The sequence below is a fragment of the Lemur catta genome, chromosome 4 (assembly GCF_020740605.2).
Source record: "Lemur catta isolate mLemCat1 chromosome 4, mLemCat1.pri, whole genome shotgun sequence".
NCBI classification, from domain to species: Eukaryota; Metazoa; Chordata; class Mammalia; order Primates; family Lemuridae; genus Lemur; species Lemur catta.
In genome coordinates, this window is record NC_059131.1 from 57137671 (window position 1) to 57162628 (window position 24958).

The following is a 24958-nucleotide window of genomic DNA, read 5'->3' on the forward strand; positions in this document are numbered from 1 at the left end:
CAGTTTCTATGTATTACAACTTAATTTTATTAAAAGAGATCTTTGTTCAGAACCTCTCCAACAGTTCCACACATGCCAGGAGCCATGTAGAAGCAGTATGGTGTAGTGGTTAAAAGAGGCTCTGGAGCTGGCCTGCTAGTGTTGACATTCTGAGTCTGCCACTTTCTTCCTGTGACAAGTTACTGGATTTCTATTTTTTTTCACTGTCTCTAAGTAGAGATCATAAATGTTAGAGGTCTATGAATTGATTCAGTTTATTCTCGCCACTGAGCTTTATAGCCAAGGACAAGAACCAAAAGAGAAAATCTAGCATTTTATATTTATCTAAACACTTTTCATAAAAGATCATAATGTATACTATACATGTGTAATATGTACATGTTACATGCATATAATACATGTGCTAAGTATTTCCATGCTAAGTATGATGCAAAGGAATATTCTTTCTTGAAGGAAGATGAATTCCAAAGGGAAAAAAGTCAAAGTTAAAGGTCACATAAAGGCTAGAAGTTGTAATGATGGAACATGGTTTTCTCTTGGGCTCCTTCCCATGGCTGCCAAACTATTTTTTGAAGAACATTTTGTGACAGAGGCCCTTTCCTTAGAAAGCCTGTCACATTACAAGAAAAGGATCTCTTTGGAGGTACATTTTTGGGTACAGGAAAGGCTCTTATTTGTTTCTTGCCATCCTTTTTGTTGTAGAAGTCTGGTGCTTGCTGCCACACACCTGGTTTGGGAGAAGAGGAAGACTCTGGGCCTCTTTACAGGCCTAGAGATGGAAAGGGACCATGGCCTGGCTGGATGTGCCTGGCTGCTGCTCCCTCCCCTGCACCTCTGGAAACCCTTTATGCCAGAGCTACAGGATAAGGGCAGAGTTGCATTGCTTTAGGGTGCTGCAGAGATTTGGACATTTCCTTTGCATCATAATCATTTTGATCTGTTCCCTCAGGCTTTTTATTGAGAAACTACCAAAGCATCGAGATTATAAATCTGCTGTCATTCCTGAAAAGAAAGACACAGTAAAGGTGGGTCTTCACTTTCACTGTTTGCCCATCTAAAAGCTTCAAAGCAGCACAGTCTTACTTCAGGATAAAAGTAGTAGTCTCTGCATCTGAGCATCAAATCCTGCAATAGGAAATAAGGCCATTTCACCAGAACACTTATGAGGTTGTACAAATGGTACTGTAGGGGGTATTTTAAATGATTTTGGGAAACATTTGTTGCCATTGCCAACTTGACTTAAGTCTTCTCTTTGCTTCTCTTCTTACTTAGCTGACATTGTTTCTAATTCTGTTTTCTGATTTTTATCTCAGAAATTAAAGGAAATTGCATTTCCCAAGGCAGAAGAACTGAAGGCAGAGCTATTAAAACGATACACCAAAGAATATACAGAATATAATGAAGAAAAGGTCAGTAAATAACAGCAAAAAAAAAAGAAAAAAAATTATTTTGGTTTCTTTGGCTGTGCTCTGGGATTGTAACATGATATTTCAACAGTCCTGAGATTTTAGGCAAAGGCCAGAAACTCAAAAAAATAGAACACCAGTGCTTAGGCTCAGGATTCTAACACAGATTTAGCCTACTTGTTCAAGAGGGTCAGTTGGGGGACAGAAAATCTATTGCCTGTCTGCTATATCTAGAGTAAGAACCTGAAGAACAATGAAAATTCTCACCAAAACATATGTTTTTCCATCGGAGAATTTGAGAGTTTGATTCACATTTGATGATACCTGAAGCTATTTAAAATAATTGATTTTTCAAGCCATTTTCAAATGGTTCTTGTTAGGAAGAGTCAGTTAAAGCATGCGGAGAAAGCCCCAGGGCACTGCCAGTGGCCAGATGTGAATACATACTGCAGGCACTTACATGTTACAGTGCAGCCGTCTGCTGCGCTCTATTCTGGACTCTGATGTTGAAAATCAGCAGAGAGGTGAATGGCTATGAAGAGCATATTTCTAAAGCACTGAGTGAGTGAAAAGTTTAATTGGAGGAGGTTATTACTTAATATTTCTTATCAGTTTAAAATGTCACTCTGTATGGAACTGATCACCAGAAAAATTTCAGAGGCTTCATTTTGGGTTAAAATTCAGTAGAGGCTGAGGTGGGAGGATTGCTTGAGGTCAGAAGTTTGAGACTACCTTAGGCAACATAGTGAGGCCTTGTTTCTAAAAAGTAAAAAATAAATTAGTTGGACGTGGTGGCACACACCTATAGGCCCAACTACTTGAGAGGCTGACGTGGAGGATGCCCTGGGCCCAGGAATTCAAGGCTGCAATGAGCTGTGATTGTGCCACTGCACTTCTGCCTGGGCGACAGCATCTCTAAAAAAAAAAAAAAATTCTTTAGAGACCCTCAGCGTATCAGGTATAAGCTTGGATTTGGTTCTATTTTACAGCCTTACGTGGGATACAGAATATATACATGGCATAATTAGAGAATAAAACTGTCTGTGGTACAGCTTATGGAGTAAAGACAATAAGTTGCATCAAGATTTCAGTAAAGAAGAAATGCGCTGAGTAGAGTCATTGAGGGGAAGGGTACTGAGGATTGGGACTTAACTGTCCTTGAAGATGAGTGTACAGATAGGAACGGGGGTGACTGTATTCCATGAATATAAAGTACTGAGGGAAGTATGAATTTTGAGTTAGGAAATCAGGCCAGAGCAGAAGTATATTTTGGAAATCTCCTTGCTAAAAAGCATTGTTCTCCTGAGGTGTGAAGGCATCTGAGGGGTGATGTAGGGGCCTAAATCCTTTTCTTTGTTTGTAGAAGAAGGAAGCAGAGGAATTTGCCCGGAACATGGCCATCCAGCAGGAGCTAGAAAAGGAAAGACAGAGGATAGCACAGCAGAAGCAGCAGCAATTGGAACAGGAACAGTTTCATGCCTTTGAGGAGATGATCCGGAACCAGGAGCTAGAAAAAGAGCGACTGAAAATTGTACAGGAGTTTGGGAAGGTGGACCCTGGCCTAGGAGGCCCACTGGTGCCTGACTTGGAAAAGCCCTCCTTAGATGTGTTCCCCACCTCACCTGTCTCATCCACACAGCCTTTAGACTGTAACACAACTGTGAGGCCAGCTAAGCCACCTGTTGTGGATAGGTCCTTGAAACCTGGAGCACTGAGCAGCTCAGAAAGTGGTGAGTACATTTGCTGATTCTCTTCCATCTCAGTTGCCGCCACCCAGAGCATCATTCTGGGGGAGCCAGCCCAAGAGTACTTTTTTTTGAGACAGAGTCTCACTCTGTTGCCCAGACTAGAGTGCCATGGCGTCAGCCTAGCTCACAGCAACCTCAAGCTCCTGGGCTCAAGCAATCCTACTGCCTCAGCCTCCTGAGTAGCTGGGAATACAGACATGTGCCACCATGCCCGGCTAATTTTTTCTATATATATTTTTAGTTGTTAAGATAATTTCTTTCTATTTTTGGTAGAGACAGAGTCTCGCTCTTGCTCAGGCTGGTCTTGAACTTCTGAGCTCAAACGATCCACCCGCCTCGGCCTTCCAGAGTGCTAGGATTACAGGTGTGAGCCACCGCACCCGGCCACAGAAACCCATTTGATAAGTGTTGCCATATTATGCCCTGTCACACTGCCTGTATTGTAAAAGTGGCCTTTGCTTGAACCACATAATTTACCTGAGACCAGGTCAATTTTTGGAAAAGTTACTACTGTCCTTCGAAGTTTGTCAATAACTAGATTTTAACTTCTTGCACATTGGGGCTTGAGTCTTATTCGTGTTCGTGTTACTTGTGGGCTGAGCACAGTGTCTCCTTGGTATGCACTTGGGAAGTGGTCATTGAATTGAAAGGACAGGGCTGTGCCAAACCTAGTTCATAATCCTTAGGAATTGTCATCAGACTGCCATGTGACTGTGGTCTGACTTTGTTACCTCTCTAGCTCTTCAGATCTTGCTGCTGAATGTGCAAAAGCAGAACATCTTTTTTTTTTTTTTACTTTTTTTTTTTAATATGAAAATTTGGCTGTGAAAGATGCTTCCTAACTATAGCTTGCTGGCTCTCTCACAGGGTTTCTCCATGGTGTTCAGGAACTGGGTCCATTCTTGGCTTCCTGAGGCAGGTTTTATGAGCTGCTTCTTCGTTCATGCCTTTTTTGAGGGACTAGAGTATATTTTGTGTTATTTTGTTCTGGTTTGGTATTTTAACTTTCTTCCAAAAGACGAAGTTCAGAAATAAATAACTACCAAAATTCTTTTCCGTTATGAAGAATATATCCTGGTGTATTTCTTTGAAAGTCATACTGTCTCGGCCGGGCTCGGTGGCTCACGCCTGTAATCCTAGCACTCTGGGAGGCTGAGGCGGGAGGATCACTTGAGGTCAGGAGTTCGAGACCAGCCTGAGCAAGAGCGAGACCCCCGTCTCTACTAAAAATAGAAAGAAATTATCTTGACAACTAAAAATATATATAGAAAAAATTAGCTGGGCATGGTGGCGCATGCCTGTAGTCCCAGCTACTCGGGAGGCTGAGGCAGGAGGATTGCTTGAGCCCAGCAGCTTGAGGTTGCTGTGAGCTAGGCTAATGCCCCAGCACTCCAGCCTGGGCAACAGAGAGAGACTCTCAAAAAAAAAAAAAAAAAAAGTCATACTGTCTCATATTCTTATCTGAAAATAAAAGAGAGATTTAAAATTAAAAGTTCAGATGAATAGGGGTGTCTTAGTCCACTTTGTGCTACTATATCAAAATACTTGAGTAAGCACTCTAGCCCAGGCAAGAGAGCAAGACTCTGTCTCAAAAATAATAATAATAATAATAATAATAATACTTGAGTAATTTATAATGAACAGGAATGTATTTGGCTTATGGTTCAAGAGACTGGGAAGTCCAAGATGGAGGGGCCCTCCGGTCAGGGCCTTCTTGCTGTGTCATCCTATGCTAGAAGGGCAGATGGGCCAAAACCAGAGCCCTCCTGAGTTAATCACCTCTTAAAGGTTCTGCCTCTCAACACTTTCCACTAGGGATTAAGTTTCCAACACGTGAACCTTGGGGACGCATTCAAAACACAGCAGGAAGGTAATGTTTTTAACCCTTTATATTAGATTCTGACAGAAAATTCCCAACTCTCTCAGGAACTTTGTTAAAGTAGTACCTTACCCTTTTCTTAACTTGAATGACTAAAGCCTACTCTTATTTTCTTGAAGTATGCGCTCACAAGAGCTGTGACCAGAGATTGGAGAAGAGACCTTACAATCTTTTTGGGTGCCGTTAGGATGAGATCCCCACGCACTGCCTGAAGTTGGGGGGATCCCAGTGAGTTAGCATAGCTCTCCCAGAGCTGCCAGCTGTGAGGTCTGCTTGAGGGAGCTCAGCCCAGTGGTCTCAGACTTTCTCCCTTTCTCCATTGCAGTTCCTACCATCGATGGATTGCGCCACGTGGTGGTGCCCGGCAGGCTGTGCCCACAGTTTCTCCAGTTAGCCAGCGCCAACACTGCCCGGGGAGTGGAGACATGTGGAATTCTCTGTGGAAAACTGGTAAAGAAAACAAACTCTTTCCTGAGCAGAGACTGTTTTTTCTCCCTTGGCTTCCTATGACTCTCAGAGAAGATATCCACGGTCAGGTACTCTTTGTGCGGATCCCTCTGCTGAAGGAACCATGGACTACTGCATAATGTAGCGTCACTTTGAATTTGGTGACCCTGTATTTGATTTTAGAGTCCCTTGAATTGAACTGATTATGTTAATGGAGGTACTACGAAATACCTAATTTTAAACTTAGCAGGAAGATCCAGTCATTATCTGTATATCATTTTTTGAGTACCTACTTTATGGTAGGACCTGGGATTATAAAATATCTAAAACACATAGTAAGTGTCCACGAAAAGTGCCAGTCACTTTGCAGAGATGGGAAACACACGTCAAAAGATAAATAGCATGCTGAATAGTGCATATAATATGAGCACTGGAAATTTTGAGGAAGGAAAGCTCACTGATTGGAGGCACTTAAAAACCCATTACTAACTGCTGAGTGAATAAATGAATGAAGTGGAATAGACTTGACCTGAACCGTAAAAGATGAGAAGGACTTAAGGAAACAGTGAAAGGGACACTACTTTAGACACGAACAAAGGAAGAGAAATGGTACTCTATCTGGACTTTCTCAACAACCATGAGTAGACCTGTTTGGCTGCACCAGGAAATTCCCACAGGGATGTGGTGTTTGCCCAGGCTGCAGAGTCCTGGGGTTGGTCTTGGCATCTGTCCCTTACAGAGCACCCCAGGCAATGTGCATGAGCAGCCAAGGTTGTGAACCTCTGAGGCGAGGGACTCCTGCAGGGTGAGAAGGGCCTTCACTTGTACAGATGTTTAACTTTCCACTGTTATGACAGTGCAGGGCTGCATGAATGCCAGGGAATTGTGACAAGCTGTTTTCTCCTTTGGCAGATGAGGAATGAATTTACCGTTACTCATGTTCTCATCCCCAAGCAAAGTGCTGGATCTGATTACTGTAACACAGAGAATGAAGAAGAACTTTTCCTCATACAGGATCAGCAGGGTCTCATCACACTGGGCTGGATTCATGTAAGAAATTCTGGGCTCTCTGAGGGTTAGTCTCCTCTTCTTTCATTGTGTTGTAAACACACTGCTCATTTCTTTCTTTCTTTCTTCCTTCCTTTCTTTGTTTCTTTCTTCCTTTCCTTCCTTCCTTTCATTTCTTTCTTTCTTATTTATTTTTTAAAGGTGAAGTCTAGCTCTGTTGCCCAGGCTAGAGTGCAATGACACAGTCACAGCTCAGTGCAACCTTGGATTCCTGGGCTCAAGCCGTCCTCCCATCTCAGCCTCCCAAGTAGCTGGGACTACAGGTGCACACCACCACACCCAGCTAATTTTTTAAAATATTATTTTGTAGAGACAGGGTCTCACTATGTGGCTCAGGCTATTCTCAAACCCCTGGCCTCAAGCAGTCCTCCTGCCTCGGCCTCCCAGAATGCTAGAATTATAGGCATGAGCCACCACTCCCAACGTGACTATGCTTTTTAGTACGTGGAGAATTCTTAAAGGTTTTTGAGCAAAGCAATGATGTGATCGAAACCATACTTAAGAAAATTTAACATAAATGCAGTTTTAAGGTGGGTTGTGGCAGGGAGAGTGTGCTCATAAAGTCTCATGATGAGCTCAGGTGATGGCATTGTGTTTGGGAAGGAAGAGATGAATATAGGATTTCAGAGAATTTGGTTAATGAGTAATAGAGGATAATGAGTAACAGTCAATGATGACTCAGAGATTTGGGGCCTGACAGTGATCATCTTATAAGCAGAAGTAGGGGATCCAGGAGGAGGACTTCCTTTGGAAGTGGGGTTCAGTTCTGAGTATGTTGAACTTCAGGTTCTGGTGAGACATCAAATCGAGGTAGTTATCAGGCAGTTGGAAATGTGAAGCTAGAACTTGGGAGCAAAGCAAAGCAGGAGATAGGGATCTGGAAGTTTCCACGAAGAGCTGACCTTGGAAGCCTTGGAAGTAGGGTGGGTGTTGAGAGCAGGAAGAGACTCATTGACAACTTGGGGGACAGGCTACCTAGGGAAACACAGAAAGTAGTCAATAATGAAGCAAAAGTTGTATGAGAAAGGTGAGAGTAGTATTAAGGCATAGAAGCCACCGGAAGGGGAACATTTTAAGAAGAAATTCTAGGATGTCAATGATGTCACATGCTTTAGAGAGCTCCAGAGTGGTCAGGACTTAGATCAGCCTGTTGGATGTGATGAGGTCATTGAGGATCTCGAGTTAGTGGATTTTAGGCAGTGGTGGAGGTAGATTGTACGGGTTTTGGAAGTCATGGAGGCTGAGTGCAGAGGCTCATGCCTATAATCCTAACAGTCTGGGAGGCCAGGGCAGGAAGAATCACTTGAGCTCAGGAGTTCAAGGCCAGCCTGAGCAAGAGGAAGACCCCATCTTTACTAAAAATAGAAAAATTAGCTGGGCCTGGTGGTGCACGCCTGTAGTCCCAGCTACTTGGGAGGTTGAGGCAAGAGGATCACTTGAGCCCAGGCGTTTGTGGTTGCAGTGAGCTACTGTGACACCACTGCACTCTTACGGGGGGACGGAGTGAGACTCTGTGTCAATAAAAAAAAAAAAAAGAAGTCATGGGGATTGAAGTTGTGGCAATAGTGGCATGTATACTACCACTCTCAGGAGCTTAGCTCTAGAGGAAAGGAGAAAGACGTGGTGGCCTAAGGAGTAGCTGGGTTGAGAGAATGTTTGCAGTTGTTTAGTGTGAAAAGGCTTGAATACGTGATTTGTTTTGATTTTGTTTTTCAAAAGCTTTATATTTTGAAATATAACACATATATAAGAGAGCACAGAAACTAAACGTACACTTTAACAAACCTAAGCAAACATCTGTGTGCACACACCACCAAGGTCAGGAAATAGAACATTGCCAGAAGTACACTCCCAACCCCAGTCACATGTCCTCCCTCCTCTGACTTTTCTGGTCTTCTCTTCATTGCTTTCTTTCTAGTTTTAATATCTAAGTGTGTATCCCAAAAGGCTATAGTTTACTTTTGCCTGATTTTGACCTTTTTGTAAATGGAATTATACAATATGTGTATATGTGTCTTGCTTCTGTTGCTTAACATTTTCAAGGTTTATCCACATTCTTATGTGTAGTTATCTGTATGTGTTTTTACACCCGATGAACCATTGGAGGAGATGTAAATGGGTAGGAGAGACAAAGTAACGTGGTGGTATGAAAATACTGAATCAAAAGTACAAAACGGAAATTCGTCTTCATATGGGGAGGAAAACACTCGTTCCTCTGAGACAGGATTGAAGGTAGAGAAGTGAAGATACAGAGAGATTTTTGAAATGATGTTTGGAGGTCTTGAGGGAACTCATTTTAGACAATCTTGATTTCAGTAAGGTTGGAGTCTAGGTCTGCTGTCAAACAGGAGGGAGACAAGGGTGGATTTGCAAACTGGAGGAAATGGGAGAAAATTTGAAATAATTACTGTTTAGACTTCAGGTAGAACTTAGCCACAGATGAATAAAAGGATTTCTAAGTATCAGTGATGACCCAGCTAGGAGCAAATTTAAAGCCTCAGTTAATAGTAGTTTAGCTTTTTTCTTCCCCATGATATTTCTACACCATTCCTTCCTAATTTGGGATTACAAACAAATAAACAAAAAACAGACTATAAGGTTTGTTTAAATCTGGAAATTGGCAAGAGGAGAATATAAAAGATCAATTCTTCCTCCTGCACCTTGCCAACTGTAAATCATCATCCCTGGTCAAAAACTTATATGGTCATGGATTGGTCACCAACTATTGTTGAACCCCCCCAATCCAGTATCCCAGGCACTCCTTATCTTGTATCAGCCCCATCTTAGCCCTCATCATCTTCTCGTGTGGCCATTCTGCTCCCGCCCAGGTGCCCAGGCAGCCTTCAGCATTCACTCTCCGTGCTCTGCTCCTTTGGCATATTGTTTTCTCCTTCTGAAAGAGCCTTCCTCTGTCCCAGCAGGGTGGACACGGTGAACATAACCATCCATCAAGAAACTTGACTGTGAAAGGGAGGTCTTTTGATTCAGTTTAACTGTGTGACTCTATTATCCTTCTGGCTACCCAACTGTATTTTGTTGGTTTTTTTTTTTTTTTTTTTTTTTTTTTTAGACAGTTTCACTCCGTTGACCTGGGTAGAATGCCATGGCAACAGCCTAGCTCACAGCAACCTCAAACTCCTGGGCTCAAGTGATCCTCCTGCCTCAGCCTCCTGAGTAGCTGGGACTACAGGCATGCGCCACAATGCCCGGCTAATTTTTCTATTTTTTAGTAGAGACAGTCTCATTCTTGCTCAGGCTGGTCTCCAACTCCTGAGCTCAAGTGATCCTCCTGCCTCGGCCTCCCTGAGTGCTAGGATTACAGGCGTGAGCCACTGCACCTGGCCTCCCAACTTTAGATTGTAGGTCTAGCTTGGCTTGTGTAGGCCTCATTGGCCCCCAGTTAGAATCCTGCGTTCTCACCCTGGGATGAGAGGTGTTGGCACAGGCCATTGCTCTGTAGCAGTCTAAAGGATTATAATATGATCAAGTAGAAACTATTTTTCCCTGGTGGTCTCTGAAGTTCTTACATGCCCCATGAGGATTCATGTGTGCATTTGCTGCCACCACTCAGCTAACAAGTTGCTGCCCTGAAGACTTCATCCACAGTGAGCTTATCACGGCATTCTGTGGAGTGGTGCTTCTCAGACAAGGCTGCACAGAAGAATCATTTAGTGAGCTTTAAAGATGCTCCCTCTCATGAGATATTTCCAGGGGTGGACCACAGGAGTCTGAGCTTTTGACAAGCTTCTCAGGAGATTTGTGTTTTTGGACAGCAGGTTTGAAAACACTGGACAATTGTACTTGTTTTTTTATGTTTTTCTGTTAGTGGAGGTCAGTGGTCTTTTTAAGTCACATTGGATCTTTCTATTTCCATTCTTGTTACCTAAGAATACACCCCTCTAAGATGAACATAAGTCATCTTAGTTCATGTAGTTGTTTGTTTTTTATACCAAAAAATGTGCTTAATAAAACACAAATAATTGGAAACAAATGAAATTAACAGAATGCACATTTAGATAGTGCTTTAACTAATTACCCTCAAATTTCAACATCTTATTCTACTTCTAAACAAGACAGGCTTCTTTGCATGACTTAACCACCCACTGGAATCCAGGTAGTCCACTACCTCTCATATCTTCCTTGGATGATGCTTTAACTGCAGAACATCTTTTGCCTATGAAGCCCCAAACTCATGCTTGACCTTTTAACACCTCTGCCAGGAAGAATCATTCATCTAATTGTGGATAACATAGTCCTTGACTTCTTCCGTGTTGAAATATTGGTCAGCATGTGCCATCTGTTCCAGATTGGGTGACTCTCTATGATGTGGAAAGAGCTCGTGAGGAACCAAATAAGTGTGGATGGTCAATTAGAAATTATGAGTCACTCGAACAACCAAAGCCTGAATTATCCAGAGACATACTCATACTTCTTCAAGAGGATGAAAAGGAGAAATTCCTGGAGGAAGTCCCAAAGGCCACTCTCATGCCAGTCACAGTTGTTAAGGACACCCACCTACCTTGTCCATAGACTCCCATCTTGATAACCCCACTAATATCTTCGATTGTATGGATCCCAGGGTGAACCCAACATCGCAGTCCTTGAGTTCTTCCAATTTGGTTCAAGAACTGGAGAGCCAGAGCAGGAAACAGTCTCCTCTACTGTTTCCAAGTCTAATAGGCACCATCTCCACTCCCACTATACCTGTGATCTCTGTGCTGTAGATAGCTGACCACCCCACCCCCCTGACACCCACAACACTGGTCTCCCCTCTTGTCTCCAGCCAGAAAGAGGCAGGTACACTCACTGGTCTTCTCACCTGTGATGACTGGGACGTGGTTCTCCCTGAGTGCAACACCTGAGACACAGGTGTGCTCTCCTGGTCTTCACACCCTGGGCTCCCATAGCACCAGTCTCCTCACCTGTAATTCCCGCAGTGGGTATCTCCTCTCCCATCTCCATACCCCCAGTGCCTGAGACCATGAGGCTTGTCTCCTGTCTCCAGGCCTGAGACACAACTCCTCACCCATCTCACCTGCTGAACCCCAACACAGATCTCTCATGTCTCCATGCACCACCCCTCACATTGACAGCACCAATCTCATGCAACTCCACTATCCACACAGGCTAAGCCCCAGTACCTGTTTCCAAGTCTGATAAGCACTGTCTGAACCTCCACTATGCACCTGACACATGTTCCCCCTGCCAGTCCCCACACCCCACAGGGCCCACCACATTGATCTCCTGGCCCACACACACCAACCACAGGGAAACTTTTTCTTGACACCTGGAACCTGGATCTTGATTTCATTTTGAGAGGTCAAAACTTGTTTTTGACCCAAGCTCTGCAGCCTACAGCCCTTCATCCAACCAGGAATTCCGGAACCCAACAGGCATGCTAAACCTCATGAACTAGTGGGATCAGAGTTCCCATTTTGAATAGTACAGATTGAAAGATATTCTCCCTTCTGTTCACTCCCCTCCTGTTGTCTGCCTGTTCCCCCACCAATAAGTGTTCAGGCTGCCTAACATCTTCCACTGCCTTCAAACAGGGGAAGCCAGAAGGTGTTTCAACAGAGCCTTACCCTCTGGGACCACTCTCCCTGAGAAGGTCATCTGAGTGAATTAAATGCGCTGGGTTATTTTGTATGTCGTCCATAACCATGAGCTAGGATGGTATGCTCTGGTCTGGGCTTAACCCTGTGTTGCTTTCTGTTAGACAGAAAGCACCCTATCCAGTGGAATCCCAGAATTATGGTCCTCCACAATGTACATGAGGGCATCCCTAATATATCCAACTATCCAGGAACTGAAGTGGGGTGGTCTCCCTCACCCGACCTGTGACATCTCGCCACCACTGCTGTCCAGACAAGTCCCCTCCTATTTAGCTGTCATTCTGCTGGGGCCGGTTTGATCTAAGTTATTTTAGTTTTTAGTCACTTTTGTCCCCTTCCCTCTCTCATTGTATCCCTCACTACAGAGAACTCTTCCAATTTCCAAAAATTATTTATTCTCCTTATTTCTGTGAGCTCTTTTATAGGTTTTATTCCTTGTTTTCCAAGACTTTATAACGGGAGTAGGTATTTTTTCCTTTTTTTTATTGACAAAAATTGTATGGTATATAGCATGATGTTTTGAAATATGTATGCATTGTGGAATGGCTAAATCAAGCTAATAAATGCATTACCTCACATACTTCTTTCGTGATGAGAACACTTAAAATCTACTTTCTTAAGAAATTTTCAAGTATGTAATACATTGTTATGAATTATAGTCACCCATGTTGTACAGTAAACCTCTTGAACTTAAAAAATAGAAATAAATAAATAATGAGTCTCTTCACATAATCATGTCAAGCTATGCTTGTTTACAGTGCTGGAAAGGAACGTTCGTATCATGAACTTCAGGTGTACCCCCTCATGGTTGCAAATGGATTTGTACTTGAAAAGGAGATTATGGCCAGCTGTTGAGAACTATTTGGCTTTACCTTCTTTCATGAGCCAGGCTTGGTTGTATAGCAGTCTCCCCTTATCCTCAGGGGATACCTTCCCAGACCCCCCAGTAGGTGCCTGAAACCAGGGATAACACCAAACTATATATAAACTATGTTTTTTCCTGTACATACATCCTACCCTAAAGTATAATTTATAAATTATGCACAGTAAGAGATTAACAATCACTAATAATAAACTAGGACAATTATAACAATGTACTGTAATAAAAGTTATGTGAATGTCATCTCTCTCTTTCTCTCTCAAAATGTCTTAATTGTATATAATATTTTCAGACTGAAGTTGACATGGCTAACTGAAACCTTGGACAAGGAAATTGCAGGTAAGGGGGGACAACTGTGTATCCTCACTGACAGTTCTGACTTTTTTTTCTCTTCTCAGACTCATCCCACACAGACCGCCTTTCTCTCCAGTGTTGACCTACACACTCACTGCTCCTACCAGCTGATGTTGCCAGAGTCAATAGCCATTGTTTGCTCCCCCAAGTTCCAGGAGTGAGTATATGGGACATGGTTCTGGGTGTTACAAGGAGGTAGGAGGAAGAACACCTCAGAGGAAAAGGTCTCTCTTCTTGAGACCTTATTCTTTATAAAATATATAGATTGTAATATCAATTAGTTGCTTCCTTTTAAGCCCCATGTCCTGATAAATCTATCATACTTGTTTAAAAAGATATCCAAGCAACCACTTAGTTGCTTTTCTAAGAAATGTCCACAAGAAATTTAAAGTGTTTGGCTTGAAGCAATAGGAATTTTAAGAGTTTGATGTTGGATTAGAAAATTTCAAAATCAAACAGATTATCTCAGAATGTTACTTCTTTTTCATTCCAAATCCTCTATTCTGAATTCTCCCAGCAAAACTAGTGTGGTGGCAGTGATGAATCATTCTCTAGCTATGATTCATTCACCAGAGAAGGGACCTGTGAGCCAGCATCCTACAGCAGTTGTCTAAAAATGACCTCCGCCCTGCTGTGTGACTGTGCATGCCTGTGTGTGTGTGCATGCACGTGTTGGGGACTTTGCTTGATGCTGAGCATACCTTTTCTTATTTCAGAACCGGATTCTTTAAACTAACTGACCATGGACTAGAGGAGATATCTTCCTGTCGCCAGAAAGGATTTCACCCACACAGCAAGGATCCACCTCTGTTCTGTGTATGTATCTATGTAGAAGAAATTAGGGCTGAGCTTAAGCAGGGATGACAGGGTTGATGAAGTGCATTGTCCTTCCTGACCCACATAGAAGGCCAGCCTTGTCATTTATCTTTCCAGATCTCCATCATAGGGACATACATAAGAAGCAGTGTGGGATAGGAATAGATTTGAATTTTAGCTCTGCCACTGTATGTCTTTTTTTTTTTTGAGACAGAGTCTTGCTCTGTCACTCTAGGTAGAGTGCAGTGGCATCATCATAGCTCACTGCAACCACAAACTCCTGGGCTCAAGTGATCTTCCTGCCTCAGGCTCAAAAGTAGCTGGAACTACAGGTGCATGCCACGATGCCCTAAATTTTCTATTATTAGTAGAGACGAGGTCTTGCTCTTGCTCAGGCTGGTCTTGAACTCCTGAGCTTAAGCAATCCTCCCGTCTCGGCCTCCCAGAGTGCTAGGATTACAGGTGTGAGCCACCACGCCCGGCCTCAATAAGAGATTTGAATGCAAAGAAAAAAGCCACTATGATAGGTAAATTTGTACATTTGATCTGCAATTTTTCTTAGACTTTATGACCATCCTAGGAAGTTGTTTTTGCTCTAAGTTGTGTTCTGTGAATAAAAAGTTTGGTTGAAGTTCAGTATGTTTCAGTTTGCCCCCTCAAATCTATTGTGATAGTGTTGCATTACTCCATGCTGGCCATAGAGCGTTATTTTTGTGGAGTTTAGAGAAAAGTGACCAATGTAGAAAAGGAACTGATAACCTTGTCACATGAAAGGAACTGCGGATGTTTAGAAGAGAAGCCACAGGAAGAATCTGGGAGGCGACTTCAAGTATTAGAAGAGTTATGAGTATTTCGTATCACTCCTAGCTCTAAAACTAAGATCTCATAGAATGATAGTTTCAGCTGACTATGAGGAAGAACCTTCCGATAAATCTGTTCAAAAATAGATTGTTCTGCCTTAGAATATAATACATGTCTAGGTATTAGCATGTTAAAACAGGGACTACACAATCAGAAAAAAAAGTCTGGAACACCAGTGCCCAGGTTTTCAGTTACAAAGACCCTTTTGCATGCCAAAAGTGAGCGTCTCCCATCCCCATGTGCTTATATTATTGATATATGGTATAATTCCCCATGTGTTTATCATCTAATTGACATCATGGCCCCCAAAATTATAATGAACTCAATAATTCTTTTCAATAAATGTATATTTTAAGAATGACTCTATTTGTTCCCAGGTTTTAGCACCAAATCACCAACCAACAGACCAAGAATGACCCTAGAAGATACATACATTTAAAAAATAAATGAAGACTTATGGGCAGACATTGATTCAGTCTATGGGTGGGGATTGATGGAAGTGATGATTCCTAGACCACTTGCTGTAACTACCACTTAAGTAGCAATCTGGCTTCCAGATGGGGAACCTCTGGCCTAGAATGAGCATTTTAAATAGAGGTTTTAAAAAATAACTTTTCAGAATTATCTAGGACTTGACCATTCTTTCTTTTTTCCTCTTGCAGAGCTGCAGCCACGTGACTGTTGTGGACAGAGCAGTGAACATCACCGACCTTCGATGAGAGCTTGAGTCAGGCACCTTCCAAGAATTACAAAACCATATCAGTGTACTGTAGCCCCTTAATTTAAGCTTTCCAGAAAGCTTTGTAAGCTTTTTTAGACAGAATCGAAAGGGGGCATCACTTGGGGAAGAGTTGATTTTCTGTTTCTGATTTGAAAAGAAATAACTAAATATATTTTTTAGACAAGGCAGAAAAAGAGCATGATGACACTAAAGCAACTATAACTCAAAAATTAAGTCAAAAGAATGGTATAATGAACTCCCATAAATCCTTCATTCTAGATTTGCTGGCTGTTAACCTTTTTTTCCTTGCAGCTGTCCTTCTAATTCCTATGCCAACCTGTTTATTGTTTACCTCTGGACTAAATAAGGGCATCTATGCAGAAATTCAGAAGCCATTTAGAAAGTCTTTCGGGTTTTCCTGTGGTTTATGGCAATATTAATGAAGCTTTTTCTAAGGATGAGGGACAGCTCACTGCATCTGACCAGATGGTGAGGCTTACAAACCTTGAAGAGTGATTTTGTCAGGAATTACTATCATTTAACAAATATTTCAGGACATTTTTCCTCTATAATAAAATAACAATTAATGTATGTTTTTGTGCTTTAGAGTGATCCTTTTGATCAAGCATTGTATAAACAGGTTAAATAAAAGGTCTGGTTGTTTGGGGAAAGGTGAAGGGAAAATGGAATTTGAGATGTACGGACATTGAAGGTGCGTCCCAGTTCACTTTTAATTATTCAGTGTTTTTTCTCTGCCTGTTGCTGGGGTATGAAGTCATCTCTGTTCTTTGGTGCTGTCTCAAGTGGGTCATCCCATTCACTTCCTCCTTATGCCCTACAAGCTTTCCGCTGAGGATAGTAGAGCCTTTGTTTGGAGTACCAGGTTACACTCCAAATAAATGATTACATTCCCTAGCCTCCCTACCCTACTAATTTTATTGTGTTGGCTATTCTTTTCTGACTAGGGCAACACCTAGGAAGGTGTTTGAAGCTGTACTTGATACTGCATTTTTCTTTCTATGAGCTGCACCTAGTGTTCTAGGTGGCCTAGAATTAATGGTGTTATTTTTGACATCTCAGGTGAAGACAGGAGAGTAAATACCTTGGGTAGGAGAAGAATGATTTCTTTCTATATAAAAAAATCTATGAATATATAAATTTTTGCTTCATTTTAAAATTTTGTATACCAAATATGTTCAGCCTTTCTTGCTTAGGTTAGTGGCCCTTGAACCTTTCCCTTGAAAGGGCCACATCTCTGTATTCTTTTTCTTCTCTTGGGTTTTTAACTCCCAAGGTAGCAGAAATTCTTTCTTCTGCAGTTTTTGGTATAAGTCAGAATGGGGGGCCAAGTGGGTTTGGGCAGGGGGAAAAGTGCCTCCTCCCCTGCTGCAGCCCAGGTCAGCAGGGCTACTCCACCTTGCCCTGCACAGTCCTGAAATTGCCCGGTCCTGTACTTTTCAGGAAATCCATCCCCTTCTTTCCATTTTTTAGGCTACCACTTAGTTTAGGGCTTTATTACCTTTTACTTGGACTATTGCAATAGGCTTTTTACCAGATCTTTCTTTTTAGTGTTTCTTCATTCCAGTCTGTTCTGCACACTCTGATCAAAAGAAGCTTCCCTCATTACAGCTATCTTCATGTTTCCTCTCTTGCTCAAAAACCTGCAATAGCTTTCCATTGCCTAAAATCTAAATTTAGGCTTTAGTTAGAACTTTCCACCTATGGCCACTTAAAGTTCTTACTCCTGGCTACACATTCAAATACCTACAAATACCTAAGGAGCTTTTTAAAAATTACTGATGCTTATGCCCTACCCCCATCAATTAAATCTGAATCTATGGAGTGGGGCCCCAGAAATTGGTTTTGTTTTGGTTTTGTTTTTATCTTTCAAGCTGCTAGAATTCTCAAGTGCAGCCAAGGTTGAAAACTACTGCACTGGTCATTTGTACCTAAGAATTGTGAGCTCTCTCATCAACCTCTCTGTACATCATAGACATTTACCAAATGTTTATTGAACCAAAGTGAACTATGTATAATACATTGCCCAGCCTGAGCAAGAGCGAGACCCCATCTCTACTAAAAAAAAAAAAAGAAATTATCTGGAAAACTAAAAATACATTGAAAAAATTAGCCGGGCATGGTGGTACATGCCTGTAGCTACTCGGGAGGCTGAGGCAGTAGGATTGCTTGAGCCCAGGAGTTTGAGGTTGCTGTGAGCTGGGCTAATGCCACGGCACTCTAGCCCGGGCAAAAGAGCGAGACTCTTGTCTCCAAAAAAAAAAGAAAAAAATACATTGCAACCATATTGATCACTGGCTGATCACCAAACTGCCATATTTTCTTACCTCTGGCCCTGTGCACAAAATCAGTCTGCCGACGACACCCTCTTTACACCTGCTACGGTCTAGCCAACACAGACACAATCTGCACAGGATTGTGTCAGTATCTCTGTCTTTACCCTACTTCCAGCAGGGAGACATGATTTCAAGGTAGCTCACAAGGAAGCAGGGAGACTGGGTAGGCCAGTGGGAGAGAGGAGGAGCCAGAGTTGTAGGGAAAGAAGGAAAGGAATATTGTGAATAAAAGGGACTCAGACCACAAAACCTGAGGAAAGAAGAGCATATTGAAAGGATAGTGGGCCAGGCACAGTGGCTCATGCCTGTAATCCTAGCACTCTGGGAGGCTGAGGCAGGAGGACCGCTCGAGGTCAGGAGTTCAAGACCAGCCTGAGCAAGAGTGAGACCCCATCTCTACTAAAAATAGAAAGAAAGGATCTGGACAGCTAAAATTATATATATATAGAAAAAAATTATCCAGGCATGGTGGTGCATGGTGCAACTACTTGGGAGGCTGAGGCAGAAGGATTGCTGAAGCCCAGGAGTTTGAGGTTGCTGTGAGCTTGACGCCACGGCACTCTAGCCCGGCCAATAAAGTGAGACTCTGTCTCAAAAAAAAAAAAAAAAAAAAAAAAAAACCTGAGCAAGAGCGAGACCCCGTCTCTACTGAAAAATAGAAAGAAATTAACTGAACAATTAAAAATATATAGAAAACATTAGCCGGGCATGGTTGGCGCATGCCTATAGTCCCAGCTGCTCGGGAGGCTGAGGCAGAAGGATTGCTTAAGCCCAGGAGTTTGAGGTTGCTGCGAACTAGGCTGACACCATGGAACTCTAGCCCGGGCAATAGAGTGAGACTCTGTCTCAGAAAAAAAAAAAAGGATAACGACTACTCAGCTAAAAAGACTGACTCCTGGACTCCTGAGTCTCAAAGGCCAGGAGCCTTTTCCACTCTCCCAAGCTACACAAGTACCATGCTTAGTGGTCTGGGCTGAGCGGGGAGACGGGCAATGTCTGGTTGCATTCCAGTTGGCCTCAGAGGCACAGACCCTCCAAAGTGCCACAGACCAGGTACAGAGAGAATCCAGAGGAGCTGCTTTGCTGGAGGTTGGGGCAGGGCTGGGTTTTTTCAGGTGATCACTTTCACATACTCGTTAAATGGGACTAAAGGGAAAGAAGAAGCCCTTAAGCCTTTATAATGCTCTCTGGAATACCAGACACCTTGAAAGGCAGCATGGGAGAAAGAAGTATTCCCTAGTGGGGCCAGCGTCATGATGGATATTTCTTGCTTGAGAGGCAAAAGTTTCAGCTTTCATTTTGGTACCACAGAATCTAAAATTGTAAGTGCCTATCCCCTTTGTCTGTTGATTGCTGCTTCTGAGTTTCAGTTACCCCAGTGGAAGGAGAAATTTTTCATATTGGAGTTGAGAGGAATGGAGACTGCTGAGAACAAAGCTTTAATAAGTGAAAGTCCAGTGAGTCCTGCAACTTTGATCTGTTTCAAATGGATTCATCATGCACTGAGCCTGTAAGATCCTGAATCCAGCCCTGCGGCACTGCACAGCCATGGGTCTGTGTCCTCTGGTGATCAAATCTGCTTCCCTTGGAGCTTGGTTCAACTTCCACCTTCTTTAGTGTCTTCTCTCACTGGTAAGTTCATTCTGAGGGCTTCCTTCCTTGAATTCCAATGGCAGTTATAGCCTGTTTCCTACAATTTGGTGTGTGGTTTTTGTTGTTTTGCAGTGTTTTCTTACTGTCTTTTGTATGTGTGTCGTATCTCTAAACTATCCTGTAAATTTTATTAGGATAGGGACCATGTTTGGTTTACGCACTGTGTTAAGTGCCTTGCAGTCAGTGTAGCGCTTCCTGTTGCTTAGCTGTTCCTTGAAATAATGTCCTTGGTATTCAATCATGTATTAGGAAGCCGGCCGGTCCTGGGTCCCAGCCTGGAGAAGCTCCACCCCCCACCTTGTGGGAACCTATCTGAACTCCTTGACTCAGCATCATATCTTGGGCCTGTGCTGCAGTTGAGCTCTCCTTCTAGCGGCCAGGAGGGATAGTTGTCCTGACCAACAGCTCATTTAATGGGTGGTCAGAAGATGTGCCTGCAAACAAGGCTGAAAGATGAAAGAGGGAGCTCAGAGAGGTAGGAAGAGACCAGGAAATAGTGACACTACCTCTTGTCACAGAAACCAAGGAAGGCAACGATTTAAAGAAGGGGAGGTCAGTGGTGCCAAATGGCTCAGAAGAGGCTTTCTGGGCTAAACCCAGGATGAGCCCATGGGATCTGGCGGTTAGCAGAGGGCTTCCCTGACAACCCCATCTAGAGCACCTCCACCCCATCACTGTCACATCAGCTTCTGTATTGTCTGTATGGCACTGTCACAAGCTAAAACTCTTCTCTTTGTTTATTGTTAGCTTATGTATCTAAAGTATACTCCTTGAGAACAGCAATTTTGTTTTTGTATTCTCAGCCCCCTGACATGCAATAAGATATGACTAAATGCAAAGACTTGTCCAGAATTATCCAGCTAATAACTGGTAAGTCTGCTTTTTTTGGAACAGAGCAATGCATGTACACACATTTTGAATAATGATTTTAAAAATCATGCAACTTAAAGATCAAAAGTCATAGAAGGCTGCCTCTTAGATGATTAAAGAAAGAAAGCACATTAGAAAACAAAAACCACATATAGAGCCATTCATCTTTTATTTAGAGATGAGTGATGTGACATCAAAAATTTCTGGAATGTCTACAAATTGTACAGAGAAGGAAGTTTAGAACTCTAAATGCTTTAGTTATTTAATAAAGAACGAAAAGATAGGAATTAAGCATTGGACTCAAATTAGAAAAAGAATAACAACATATACTAGGAAAGCCAGGAGGAAAGAAAGAAATATTAAAGAAGAAGTTAATAAATTTTAAAATAGGAGAATAGGTAGATAAATTCGTGATGTCTTTTTTTGAAAAAGCACTAAAGTAGCCAAAGAATAAACAGAAAAATGTATATAAAATTAGAAATGAAAAAAGAGAGAAATACATGATATGAGAAAGTCCTATGTGTAACTAAGCAAAAATTATCTTAAGTGGAAGAAGTCAAAGAGATGGAGAAGTGAAACAAATGTATATTTGCTTCATATGTATTATCTTCATATGCTTATATGAGTGAATTATTTCAAATTTTCAAAGAAAAGATAATTCTTACGCCATTTTTTTATTGTGGTAAAAAACATAAAATTTACCAATGTAACCAGTTTTAATGTACAGTTCAGTAGTGTTAAGTATATTCATATTGTTGTGAAACAGATCCCTAGAACATTTTTATCTTGCAAATCTGAAACTCTTAAGTCCCAGCTACTCAGGAGGCTGAGGCAGGAGGATCTCCTGAGCTAAGGGGTTCAAGACCAGCTTGGGCAACGTAGTGCGATCCTATCTCAGAAAAAAAGAGCCAGACTGAAACTCTACACCCATTGAGCAGCAAATCCCCTTTCCCCCTCCCCCTACCTCCTGGCAACTGCCATTCTGCTTTCTGCCTCTATGAATTTCACTTCTTTAGATAACCTCATGTAAGTAGACTCATACAGTATTTGTCTTTTTTGTGACTGGCTTGTTTCACTTATCATAATGTCTTCATGGTTCATCTGTGTTGTAACATGTGAGAGGATTTTCTTTCTTTTTAAGGCTGAATAATATTCCAGTGTATGTAGATACCACATTTTGTTTATTCATCCTTCCATCAGTGGACACCTGGGTTGCTTCCACCTCTTGGCTATTATGACTAATGCTGCTATGAACATGGGTATGCAAACATCTCATGCTGTTTTAATTTTTGTAGAGCATAGAAAATTTTTAAAAACCAATATAACTCATTTTTTAAAGCAGAACTATAGCTTACAAATAACTCATTTTTGTGAATACAACCTCATAAATTGTGTACCCACACACTTCACACCAGTCTCAATAATATAGATGCAAAAATTCTAAATAAAGCACTAAGAAATATATCCATATAGTAAAGGAATAATGTATCATAACTGCCAGCATTTATTGTGCATTCTCATTTAGAACTTGCCCACGATTCTCCAGCTCTGTAGTAAGTGATGGGCCAGGACAACAGCCAAGGTCTACTTGTCTCAGAGAGACTGTGATACATTTGGTGATTTTTGTCCCCAGAATGTAACAATGGCCTCATTAACAGAAATCCACTCATATAATATATCACAGAAGTAGGTCAAAGGAAACAGAAATGAGTCTCTCATAAAAAAGTATCTTGAGATGAAAATCAACATTTATTCTTTATTCTAAAAACTCCCCTAATAAATTAGGAAAGAAAGAGGCTTCATTAACATGATAAAATAAATCTACTGATATAACACCCAGCATCATTCTTAATAAGCAAATAATGTTGTCAAGGACAAGATAGATCTATTCTAACTATTAATATATTACTGAATAGTGTCCTGAAAAGATAATCTAGCCAATGTAACGAAGCAGGGTAAAGAGTATACTATTGGAAAAGAGACACAAGTTTTGGCTAAATACTACAAACTAAGTATCTACCTAGAAATCTGAAGAAAACGTTTAAGCCTAATAAGAAAGAGTTGTAAGGTTGTTCACTAAAATATACATTTAAAACCTTTGAAAATAGCTTTCCAGTACAGGTAATAGCCAGTCATGATTGGGAAAAAAAAATCTCAACCATCCTAGCAGGTAAAAATATAAAATGCCTTGGAACAGAATTAACAGGAAATGTGTAAGCCTTATAACAGGAAAACTACTAAGCTTTCCAGAAGGACATTAAAGTAAATAAATGGAAAGAAAAACACATTATATGTATTCCACGAGGGGAAGATTTAGTGCTTTAAAGATGTTAATTCTTCTTTAATCCAAAATTTAAAATGCAAGTCCACTGAAAGAGTCTCATTTTTAACTTGAAAATTGTATTCTAAAATTAATCTGGAATAGGTGAAATAGCCATTAAAAACTTGAATGAAGGCCAGGTGTGAGAGCTCAGGCCTGTAATCCCAGCACTTTGAGAGGCAGAGGTAGGAGGATCACTTGAAGCCAGGAGTTCAAGACCAGCCTAAGCAACAAAGTGAGACCCTCCATCTCTACAAAAATAAAAATAAAGAAATAAGGCGGGCATGGTGGCACACACCTGTAGTCCCAGCTACTTGGGAGGCTGAGGCAGGAGGATTGCTTGAGCCCAGGAGTTTGCGGTTACAGTGAATTATGATGATGCCACTGCACGCTAGCCTGGGCAACAGAATGAGACCCTGTCTCATTTCCTGTCTCAGGGGGAAAAAAAAACCTTCAAAGAAAAATAATAATATTAAGGGAAATTTTATTACCAGGTAGGTTTTATTATAAACCTATAAGTTAAAATAATGTGGTACTAGCTGAGGACTAGATTAAGAATTAGCAAACTTTGCTGTTGAAGAAGTAAGACTTAAAGAGTCAAGTTGCCCATGGCCATGAAGGCCATAGAACTCCAAATGAACGGTGTCATACTTCCAAACCCACATTCTTAACCGTGCTGCAATACTGCCTTCCTAAAATATACATACATGTATTCAGAAAAATATGAGAAAAAAGTACATTAAAATATCAGTATTTCTGTTGTGGTGTTTGACAAATAAAAATCAGGAAAAAAGAATTAAAAGACAAAATTTTTTTTTGAAAGAAATTAAAACATATATATATCAATATTAGTTATCTTTAGGCAATGGAATTCTGGAATGACTGTTCCTTTTTTTTTTTTTCCCTTTATCCTTTTCTGAATTTTTCAAATGTACTACAGAAAACATGTACTGCTTTTATAATTGGACAAAAAAGACAATACCTTCTATTTTCAGAAACCACAATTCCATTGCCCCTTCAATGTGGGAATCTAGCCAAGACCTTATTCTTGGACAGCATCAGTGAAAGGGCCTTGGGAAAGCTCTTGGGTGTAGCAGCAGAGGCATGTCATATATGGAAACCTTCCATGAGGGTGACCTCACCGCTGGAACCCGTTCAACATAAACCTTGCTGCAAGAACTAGCAGAGATCTTTGGACAAAACCCAGTGGGTAGAGAGCTAAGAAAGAACTGACCTAAAGAAGAGAAGGGCTGGCTTTACGGCCTGAAGAAGTCCTGGGTATCCATCCGAGCTTAGCAGATCTCTTCTGTGATCTATTCCTAGGGAAGAATTACTTTTCTCAACCTCCAAAAAAGAACTCCCACAATAGCCCAGAGTTATTTCTGTCTTTTTTCTGAAAACATAGATTGTTACTTGTGTTGGACAAATCATTATGGGTTATTAGTGGGTGACAGAAGTGGAGATGTTACCTTGAGTCAAGGAAGTAAGGTTATTCTGAGATATTCCGCTGTCATTCCCTGTAGTTAGCTTCCCTATCCCTGGCAGTCTCCTCTCTTCACCCCACTTTGCCTTAAAAAAAGCTAATGACATCATAGCAAAGCACAATTCCATCAAATATGGCCCATGCCGTCTATAGCACTGGCCCCTTTGCCACCTTGAACGGCTCAGAACACCCTGTTCACCACATTCAAACACCTGTGTCTACAATTTCTCTCACTCAGCCTAGTATTCTACACCTTTCCCATGACTTAGGAGTTTTAAATTATTTTTAATGGAACTGTGGTAGACTCATGGTAAGTTCACACAACTATTTTATTTCCCAGTCCCGGTGTTGCTCTGTAAGCACAAAGCGTCTGATTATGACCCTTGAGACTTCATCTGGCCCAGGGAGAGATCACATAATGAAAACAGAATCCTGTGTTAGTTCAAATTCTTTTAATTGCATTGACAGAAAATTCAAACTGGT

At 41.5% G+C, this 24958-nt stretch overlaps 1 protein-coding gene across 2 annotated transcripts in view; it reads left to right on the forward strand.

Annotated features, from left to right (window-relative positions):
* LOC123637060 (STAM binding protein) overlaps nucleotides 1-16386 on the forward strand; it is a 28550-nt gene extending 12164 nt beyond the window's left edge. For both annotated transcript variants that reach the window (XM_045549882.1, XM_045549881.1), the window contains exons 3-10: nucleotides 950-1025; nucleotides 1314-1409; nucleotides 2770-3136; nucleotides 5359-5483; nucleotides 6393-6530; nucleotides 13442-13554; nucleotides 14114-14213; nucleotides 15737-16386. In XM_045549882.1, coding sequence (XP_045405838.1) covers nucleotides 950-1025; nucleotides 1314-1409; nucleotides 2770-3136; nucleotides 5359-5483; nucleotides 6393-6530; nucleotides 13442-13554; nucleotides 14114-14213; nucleotides 15737-15793 — 1072 coding nt within the window. In that variant the 3' untranslated portion in view covers nucleotides 15794-16386. The remainder of the gene's footprint in view (nucleotides 1-949; nucleotides 1026-1313; nucleotides 1410-2769; nucleotides 3137-5358; nucleotides 5484-6392; nucleotides 6531-13441; nucleotides 13555-14113; nucleotides 14214-15736) is intronic.
* Nucleotides 16387-24958: the final 8572 nt, after the last annotated feature.